The sequence below is a fragment of the Pelodiscus sinensis genome, chromosome 1 (genome assembly GCF_049634645.1).
Source record: "Pelodiscus sinensis isolate JC-2024 chromosome 1, ASM4963464v1, whole genome shotgun sequence".
Taxonomy (NCBI): Eukaryota; Metazoa; Chordata; order Testudines; family Trionychidae; genus Pelodiscus; species Pelodiscus sinensis.
Window position 1 is genome coordinate 132,432,676 of NC_134711.1, and position 9,835 is coordinate 132,442,510.

General features: G+C 45.8%; 1 protein-coding gene across 1 annotated transcript; it reads right to left on the bottom strand.

Annotated features, from left to right (window-relative positions):
- Window positions 1-696: 696 nt before the first annotated feature.
- On the bottom strand, window positions 697-9,533 carry KCNA1 (potassium voltage-gated channel subfamily A member 1). The gene is made up of 2 exons (XM_075901735.1): window positions 9,086-9,533; window positions 697-8,681 (listed from the first exon to the last, which is right to left on the bottom strand). Exon 2 carries the CDS (start codon window positions 8,057-8,059, stop codon window positions 6,578-6,580), a length of 1,482 nt encoding a protein of 493 aa, XP_075757850.1. The 5' UTR covers window positions 8,060-8,681; window positions 9,086-9,533; the 3' UTR covers window positions 697-6,577.
- Between the last annotated feature and the right edge of the window lie 302 nt (window positions 9,534-9,835).

Genomic DNA, 9,835 nt, shown 5'->3' on the forward strand with positions numbered 1-9,835 from the left:
AGAAGCAATGAAACAACCTTTCAGATTGCTGACCTATCAAAATTAAATGCCCACAATGTCATCACACCTCCACTCCAAAGAATGCCCGCCATTTCTGTTTTGGAAGGGCTTGTTTGAAATATTCCTAAGAAAAAAAGTCATTTTCAGTACAAAACAAATCTGTAGCCCAACTTGTTTTTATTTACAAAAACCAAGACAGTCATGACCTAAAAGATCATGGTTAAAACTTTTAGTTGAAGTTGACTTTGCTATATAAATGCTAAACAAGATTAGCTGCAAGAATTGATCCAATATATGCAAATTGTTACCAACAAAGATACAGTTATCACCAAACATATTTTCATTAAAGTGAATATCAGAACTCCCATCATCATGAGTGGCAGCAAAATTTAGCTCTAGAATTGCAGTTGATTTTACTTGTTTGGGGCCAGATCCACAGCCCATTGAAGTCAATGAGCTGAGGATCAGGCCTTTGGACGTAATCACCTTTCAAAGTTGGGGCTAAATTCAAAAGGCTTTCAATGTCCACTACAACCTGGTTCTCAGCGAACCTTGTTTACCACAATGTATTTCACAATTTCTTAGTTGTTTCAGCAAAAACATCAATTAACCAATCACTGGCTTTAGAGCACACTGTAAAACAGGGAGAGGAGAGAAACTCGACTCCAGACAATAACAAGTCAGGATATTCCTGGGTAAGAGCCTTAAAAATCATCTTTAATTGATGCCCAGTGTGAACAGATGAGCAAGTAACAGAAGCAAGTCAAATTGCATAGATGAAAGCTATGCATGTAAATAAAGTTAGAAACTCATAACATTAGATGTCTTAAAACTGACAAAAATCAAACCATTTAACTGTTGTAAGTAAAATGAACAGTAATGTAACAATGAGGTACATATTTGATTCAAAGTGTAAGCAATTTGCAAATTGCGGAAATAAATTGAGCTATGTTAGCTTAAATGGTTTGTTGCCCTGATGGTGCACTTTATATGAATCCTATTCAGTTTCTTTATTTAACATTGGTAATACTTCATCTTTAAAATCAGAGGTATGTCACAGAGTCCATATACAGTCTTGCCTACAGCTGTTATTTACAATTTCAAACCAATGTCCTGGAAAAAAAAGTAGTTTAGATATCATGGAAAGGAAATACATATATCTTTTTAGCAGGTTATATTATAAGGGTTTTTTTTTTTTTGCTGAATTTAGTCATAAAAATATTTTTTTACTTCTGTACAAAAGTAAAATATACATTTGATCCCAATTACATTATAGAAATGTTACTGAAATAACATTAATCAAAGACTAATGTACCTAAAGGAATTTAACACCACATATACTCACTTTAGCTACTGTAGAAACTAGAAAGGGAAAGGAATTTTTTGTAGCCTTGAGTAATACTCGCTAGATTCTAAGAACAGGTAAAATTAACAGAGCTACATGAATACAAATAGGATATTTTCAGACAAATTTCAGTGAAGACCCCAACTTCATTCGTCCCTTTAAAAATATGAAGGTGCAATATTCACTGATAATAAAAATTGCTGGCCTTAAGTGGTGCACAATTCACCCACACTAAAAAAAATACCCTGAAGTTTCCTGATGCAAATATAGACATTGACACATTTGATAAATCTAAACTAGTATTTTAGGACACAGAAAAATATGTGCTATACCTGGCCTGAAAAAAACTCCAGCAAAAATAAAAAAATAATTCCCTGGTTAAAGCAGTTTAAGAAGTATATTTGTTTGATAGTGCCAATGCTTTTTTACAACAATGTTGAGAGATTGCTGAAGACAACCTGCTATTTCCACCTGGCTCTGTGACTAAGAAATCCCTTAAAAAAGAAAAGTAAATTGCACTTTGGACCTTATACTGCATTCCTTGTGCAAAAATTCCCATCAAAGTTGACTGAAGTATTGCGCATGAATGGGATATAGGGTCTGGTCCAGAAAGGGAAAGCACTTTGAAACTATGACCTGTTCTTTTTCTGGTATATAGGTGAAATTAATCTTCAATGTCACCCTTCTAAGTGCAGTTAATCAAAATAAAGTTGAAGGAAGAAAGAAGAAAAAAATACGGTATGCATGGTTTTAAATAATCTTTTCAAGCTTTTCTTAATAAATTGACGAGTTTTTCTTCTCTCATTCCAAGTTCTGTTTATTTTGATTTTAATATAATGCAAAGATATCCAACAATGAAGAGAGTCTGCATTGTCCAAAGGCAGGCATTCCTTGGGAAAAGCAGTCCTCGATTCCTTCTGTAAAATGCTAGTTATGCATTTTATATAGTTTGTGCTTCAGCTATATTGTACTGGGTTGGGAAGGGAATCCCTCTATCCATTTGTTTAACTAAAACAATTACCTTTTAGCCAAAAATTTAGGAGAATGAAACTTTTCCTTGGTTCATTTGTCTACCCAATGCAATGCTTAATGAATTATATGTAGCTGATCTTCTGAGAAAAGCCTGATCTTTGAAGTCTCTATTTGGGCAAAATTATTGAAATCAACAGTCCTGTTTTCTGAACAAAGACTACTGGATAGGACACCAAGGCCCCTATTCTGTAAACAGCTAGCCCAAGTTGTTGGTTGAGTTACCTTGGCTACAATGCTATTTTTAAGCTGTTAGTTGGAGCCCAGCTAGTGTGGGAACGACACCTCTCATCTCAAATGCAAGCATACCCTACATAAACATGCTAGACTCCACTTACAAGTGTAAGGTTACTCCCATCACCTAGTGTAGCTCTACTGAAGTCAATGTGTTTAATTTGTTCATTTACACCTCACTGACCCAGGATATGTCGGGTAAGTCAATGGAGTTGCACAGTCAAGCTAGCTGAAGTACAAAGAGAATCAAGTGTGTTGACTTCAGTGGAGTTACGCCACCAATGAATTTGGCCCTTTATTGTAGCATTCTTCTTTCCACCAGTTCCAGTAAAGAAGGTGACCACAATACCTTTTTTCATTCTCTCTTGAACAGATCAGCTGTTGCGACTTAGCACCTTACACAGATTTCCAGTTAAGAACATGCTAATTTCTGACAACTCTTGCACAGAAAACTCTCCCTAAACCAAACTATTGAACTTGGGCTTCTCTCTCACCTTTGGAGAGACTACAAATTGGCCATCAGCCCATTTCCAGTCCCGTCCCACCGAAGGAAACATTCCTTTTAGAGCTCAAGCTAGCCACCCAAAAAAATACAGTAGAAAAGAAAATGTAAAAAAGAAAAGGACATTTATTGGTAAGAACAGGCAACTGTTAAGTGCACCGTCAGGCCTACAAAGACATTTCGGCACATTGAGTGCAAAGGGGAGAGCTTTTTTGTCAAACTTGCCAGAAATGCATGCCAATGCTACATGAGGTTAATCCCTGTACTCTGTACGTTTAGTTCCTTTGTAATGAGTTAGAAATGGGTAAGCAACAGACTCCCCAAGACACCACACACCCTTATGAGTCACCCTATTCCCTGATAAAAGAAAAAAAATCAGATTACCCCCCCCCCCCCCCCCCGGCTGCATGCAGCTCTTTTCTCTTGACACATGCAGAATAATCATTCCTCTGGTAGTTAAAGGAAGGTGCAGCTACCCAACTACTGTAGAAGCCTCTTGCTAACGTGAGGCCTTGTCTCTAGGGTGCTACTTTCTGATCAGCTGGCCCACAGCACTGAACTGAGTATTGCTGTTTCGAACCGAGTGCAGCATGCAAGTCAGTCTAAGCATGAGAAGTTGTATCCTCAACTGTGAAAGATTGTGACTGCCAGAGTTTAATTCCAGCGGGAAGGGTGTGTTTGGGGGGGCAGGAAGCATTATCTCATCTATCTGGCTAGTGTAATGCCCTGTTTCATCAGACACGTTGCAGTTCTTTGAGATGCCTCTGATCACTTCCCCATCATTAATATTAAATGGACACCACACAGTGAGAAGGCAAGCCTTTCTGTCAACCTGGCACGTTAGACTTGTGCACAACTGCAGAGTTAGTGTGGTTTTAGACCATAAGTGCCATGCTATGTGGGTGACCAGGGTGGGGACAAAAGGGGGCCTGTGTATAGGAAATGACCCAACAGCAGCTGGCCACATACTAAGTGCAGAATGAAGATCCTCAACTTTGTCCTTTAAAGAAAAAAATAAAGGTTAGTGCCTATGTTGGCTCAGGTTGAAAGCTGTTATCTTTTAGTGGCTACTGGTCAAGGCTTGCATACTGAAGGGGTATGTCTAGACTACATGGCTCTGCCGACAGAGCCATGTAAACTAACTTACCCGATATAGTCAATGAAGCGGGGATTTAAATAATCCCCGCGTCATTAAAATAAAAATGGCCACCACGCTGTGCTGACAATCAGCTGATTGGGCACAGCGCGGCAGTCAAGACACGGATCTGTCAACAGGGAACGCCTTTGTCGACCGCTCCCTTATGCCTCGTGAAACGAGGTTTACAGGTAAGCTAGATCAGGTAAGCTAGTTTACATGGCTCTGTCAGCAAAGCCATGTAGTCTAGACAATACCCAAGAAGATTCCTTCTCTCAGCATTGTTACCCTCCACCAGGCCACAGTGGGGAGGGAGGTTTGAAAGATCTGCACTGGCATTTAAAAATCTATGGGGTAGCTGAGGGAGTTTAGTGAAGGGGGCCAGGAAGAAGGCAGGGAAGTGTGCTTGGCTCAGAAATGGGATGCTTCTCTCACCTACCTCCTGAGGAGTCCAAAGGGAAAAAAAGTTGCAGCCCTCCAATCTGGTTGCCTGCCTGGTTGATGCTGCAGTAAGTAAGTCATTCCTCTTGTGTTCTGCCCTTTTGGGGCAGGCTGCCAAAGAGCCATCTCGGGGGAAGGAAAGTCAAAAACGATGAGGGCAGCATTGCCTCTATAAACAATCTGGGGAAACTTTGAGTCTTGCATAAACATGATTGTGACTTATTTGGCAGAGGCAAATGCTGAGCCCTGCAGCAGCACATTGCCAGGGGAAGGAAGGTGTCCTTGGGCGCTGGTGGTCTCTGTCCTCCTCTTCTCTCTCTCTCTTTTTCTGCTATGCCTGGAGACAGCACAGTACAGTCCAGATTGTGTGTTGGTGACTTGCCCCTTCCTTCACTACTTCTGATCAGCTCTATTCACGGAGGCACTTTCAGCAATTCAGTAGACAGGGATAAAGGCACTAAGCAACTATCTAAATCAATCGGTTGTGTCTCTTCAGTGAGTTATAGGGGAGCACAAAAATCTAGAGACCTCAAATTATGGCTGCAAAAGAAATTGGCTACTGCTGTTTGGATGCATACCACCATAGATAAGTTTCATTTACATTCTGAGACTGCACCCAAAGGCATTTCACCTACAAAGGATACAAGTTCTTAATTGTCCATATAGCTTTCCCTTTAAGGGATGGGATATGTTCCTTTCTAACAGTGCCTGGACAGAAGCCAACACATTTCCCTGAGCCATGCAGGAAACTCATCAGGTCTCTCTATTCAATTCCTTCTGGCCCTCAATTCAACAAGTGCTTTATTAATTATTATTATTATTATTATTATAATTACTGAATTCATGCATTAATTAATTCAAGTTACACCTTAGTCATTTAGGCCATAATGCTGAATATTTGAACATGCTTTGATCTCCAAAAGTTATTGTTCCCATTTGACTAACATACACGCTTAAATACAGTACTTTAAATTACTAATCAAATATTTAATAAATTAAGGAGTGCACTTTTGGTGAATGCAAAATCAAAAAGAAAAGATAAAGAACCTATTTTTAGAAGATTCATTACAAACAAAAGCTTATCCCCTATCATCTGAGGTAATGTTTCAGGCATGCGATTATAAAGTAAATAGTATCAAATTCAGACATGCTTATATTAAACTCCATTGTGCTATTTTGCAACAAAGGGACTAAAAGTTTTGCTTCCAGTCCTGGAGAGGGGAAAATAATGTTTAAACCATCTGCACTTAAGAAAACTTAGCAGCACTGCAGATGTTTTATCTTTTTTTTTCTCTTATAGAATAGCTCTTCTATGATAAGGGTACAGCAACAAGACCAGGCTTAAGTGTATTTTTAATAAGGTGCTGCATGAATTTGTAGATAGGAACTACATACTCTTTTCACAAAAGAGGGGAAATTCACACTTCAGTTGATCAAAACAGCAGCAAATGCTTGCTGCATATTTTTGCTGAAGTTTTCATCTGATGCACTTTCTTGGATGCATTGTGCAGTTTTGCAGAATGTTTTACGTGAATCCATGCATATTTTTGTCTCTCTAAAATTGTCTATTGTGTTTTGTTTAAAATTAAGTTAAACAAGCAACAAGGATGAAAAAAAGTTTAGATTTAGAAGCATATGACTAGTTTTTATCACTAGACTAATTCAAATGGTTATCATTTACCAGTTGGAAAATACCCTTTAAAAATAACCAAAAACATTATTTTTCATGGTTCCTGAAAGCTTCTTGATCACTGAGCAAAAATTCGCAATGCAACAATGCATTTACGAGGTAAATAAAGCATTCAAAGACTATTAGTAAAGCATCTACAAAGTGTGACTGAGTCACGTAAAGTCTTCCAGCTGAGAATGTTTTTTGTTTTGTTTTGTTTTTTTACACATCAGTCAGCAGCTTGTTTTTATTAACACAGTTTTGGTTGCCTATGGTGCAGTTGCCAGTTCTGAGATTAGCCTCTCTAAAATTGTCTATGCTATTATTCATATCCTCTTCGATTTCCATGTACTCAGATTTGCTGATTGTGGAGGAGCTACGGCGACTCAGATCACTGTCAGATGCTAAATTGGGGGAGCTAACATGGAGTAACTGAGCCTGTTCTTCCCCTTCTGTTTCTCGGTGGTAGAAGTAGTTGAAGTTGGACACGATGACAGGTACAGGCAGGGCAATTGTCAGCACACCAGCGATGGCACACAATGAGCCTACAATTTTGCCTCCAATTGTCACAGGGTACATGTCACCATAGCCCACAGTGGTCATGCTTACCACAGCCCACCAGAAAGCATCGGGGATACTTGAGAAATGAGAGTCAGGTTCTTCAGCTTCAGCAAAATACACCGCGCTGGAGAACAAGATCACCCCAATGAAGAGGAAGAAGATTAGTAAACCTAACTCTCTCATGCTTGCTTTGAGGGTTTGACCCAAAATCTGGAGGCCCTTAGAATGTCTGGAGAGTTTGAAGATTCTAAAGACTCTTACCAGTCTGATGACTCTCAGGATAGCCAGAGAGGTGGCCTGCTCCCCCTTTTGGGTACCTTCCTGCTCAGCCATCTCAGTTCCTAGGGTGATGAAGTAGGGGATGATGGCCACTATGTCAATGAAGTTCATGATATTCTTGAAGAACTCGGGCTTGCTGGGGCAGGCGAAGAAGCGCACCACCAGCTCAAAGGAGAACCAGATGATACAAAGGGTCTCCACAATGAAGAAGGGGTCAGTGAAAATGTTGGACTTGTAGATCACAGTAGAATTGTCAATGCGGTGAAGAATCCCTGTAGATTCCTTGTCCTCCTTCAGATCTGGCAAAGTTTCTAGGCAGAAGATGACTATAGAAATGAGGATCACCATGACTGAGACTATTGCAATGACCCTGGCTGGCCCAGAGCTCTCTGGGAACTCAAAGAGGAGCCATATTTGGCGCTGGTACTCCTTCTCAGGCAAGGGCCTCTCCTCCTCTTTGATGAACCCTTCATCCTCCCGGAATTTCTCCATGGCCTCCTCACCTAGTTCATAGAACTTGATCTCCTCAGAGAACATGTCCAGCGGCACGTTGACCGGCCTGCGGAGCCGGCCTCCAGACTGGTAGTAATAGAGGATGGCATCGAAGCTGGGCCGGTTCCGGTCAAAGAAGTACTCATTGCGCAGCGGGTCAAAGTACCGCATGCGCTTTTTGGGGTTGCCCAGCAGCGTGTTGGGGAACTGGGCAAGGGTCTTCAGCTGGGTTTCAAAGCGCAGCCCGGCGATGTTGATCACCACCCGCTCACAGCACTCATGGTCATCATGGGCTCCTGGCTGGTAGCTATCTTGGGGGTGGCCTGGCAGGACAGAAGTCTCATCCATGTTCTCTCCAGCCATCACTGTCATGGTGGCACAAGTGGCAGGGGTTGGGGGAGTCCCAGGGATATAAAGTGACACCTTAGGTGGGGGAGAGGAGTCTGTAGTGGAGAGCCAAAAGACTCAGGGGAGAAGGATGGGGAGGAACTGGAATGCAAAGCCTTAGAGGGAGTAACCGTGGGTCTAGGATGGAGAGCTTTGGGGGAGGGGGTAGAGGATGAGGGTCAGAGATGGAAACCCCCAGAAAGGTGAAGGAGAAATAGATGAGGGCAAAGGAGTCTGGGATGGAGCAAACCAGGTAAGGGAGGGCTATGGAGTGGAGAACTTCAGAGGGGCAGGAGGAGGGGAAGGGAAGTATGGGGGTTCTCTTGTGAGTGTCCCAAGGGTGGGGTGTCAATCTCACACACAGCCCAGGTTGGGCTCCCCTACCCAGCCGGCTCCTGTTGCCTTTAACGGGCTCCAGCTGCTTTTCTCGCTGACTCGACCATCGCTGCTGCTGCTGCTGCTGCGGCGGCCGCGGAGTTACCATCAAAATAAATAAATAACAAGGAGGCTGCGATGCGATTGCTTGCAGTGCCAGCACAGCAATTTCCACTGGCCGCCCTCCTCTTGGCGTGGGGACCAAAGCTGGCTGCGGGGCACAGGATGGAGGCTGCAAGGGGAGAGAGGGGAGCGCACAGGTGAAACCCCCGGCACACTCGGGCTGCATTGGAAGACACAAGCGGTCAGAAGCATCACGCCTTTGCCCCGCCGTTCACACCCCGCCCCACACAATCGCACCCGGGCATCCTTCCGAGGGAAAGGCCCGAGCGGAGCGCCTCGGGAGGCAGGAGCAACCCGCCCGGTAACTTCCGAGGCTTTGCAGCAGCCCCAGCGCAGCCCGCCTGCACTTGCCGCTCCCCAGCCCCGCTCTTGCAGAAACTTGGCCTCCGCCAGCCAACTTCGCGGCCCGGCTGCGGGGGGCTCGCCGCGGCAGGTAACTCCGACCTGCCAAGGAGGCGGCGGGGGGGGCGGTCTGGGAGGGGGCAGAGCAGCCGAGAGCGGGGTCTTGCTTACCTGGCTCGGCTGGCGGGGCGAGCCGGTGGCGGAATGCGTCAAGCCGCAGCGGCAGCATCCAAAAAGCGCCGCAGCAAACTCGCCCCCCTTCCTCCCCGCCTCCTCCCGCGCCCCTGCCCGGCTCGCTCGGCGGGGCTGCGCTGCGATAGCCAGACACGCACCCGGCGGGCGCCCGGCTGCCCGGCCCGTAGCGGCTGCGATCGGGGAGCGCCGCAACCCTGCAGCTGCGCCCCGGCCCCCCCGGCTAGAGCAGCAGCAGCCGCCGCAGCAGCGGGCGCGGGGCGGCGCGTGGCGGAGGCAGGGAGGCTGCGGAATCCGGGCAGCGCGAGCGGCGACCTCGAGCCATTTCTTGGCGCTGCAGGATCAGCAGAAACCTGAGCGCGGTGCGGGGCGGCCCCGCGCGGGGAGGGCGGGGGAAAGGGGCGATCGCGCGGCCCCGCCCCCCTCCCCTCTGCCATTGGAGGAGTCCCCCCCTGCCAGCTCCCGGTGGGGCTGAAACCCACGCGCAGCAGCCCCCGGGACCGCGCGAGCGCTGCACACGGGCCAGCCGCGACGCAATGCAGGCGGCAGCGCGGGCCAGCCGAGCCGAGCCCCCTGGGCGCGGGGCCCGCTCGCAGCAGCAGCCGGGCGGCTGGACGCGCTCCCAGGCTCGCCGCTAGGTGCAGCGCCCCCTCCCCTGCGGCCGCAGGAGCGCACGGCGGGTCCTGCGGGGGATCGGGGCCGTTGGGGGAGGGAGGAGCCCTTGGGGGG

What these genes read in the sequence shown, in the direction of transcription:
- KCNA1 (XM_075901735.1), bottom strand. Translation starts at nt 8,059, where the DNA reads ATGACAGTGATGGCTGGAGAGAACATGGATGAGACTTCTGTCCTGCCA.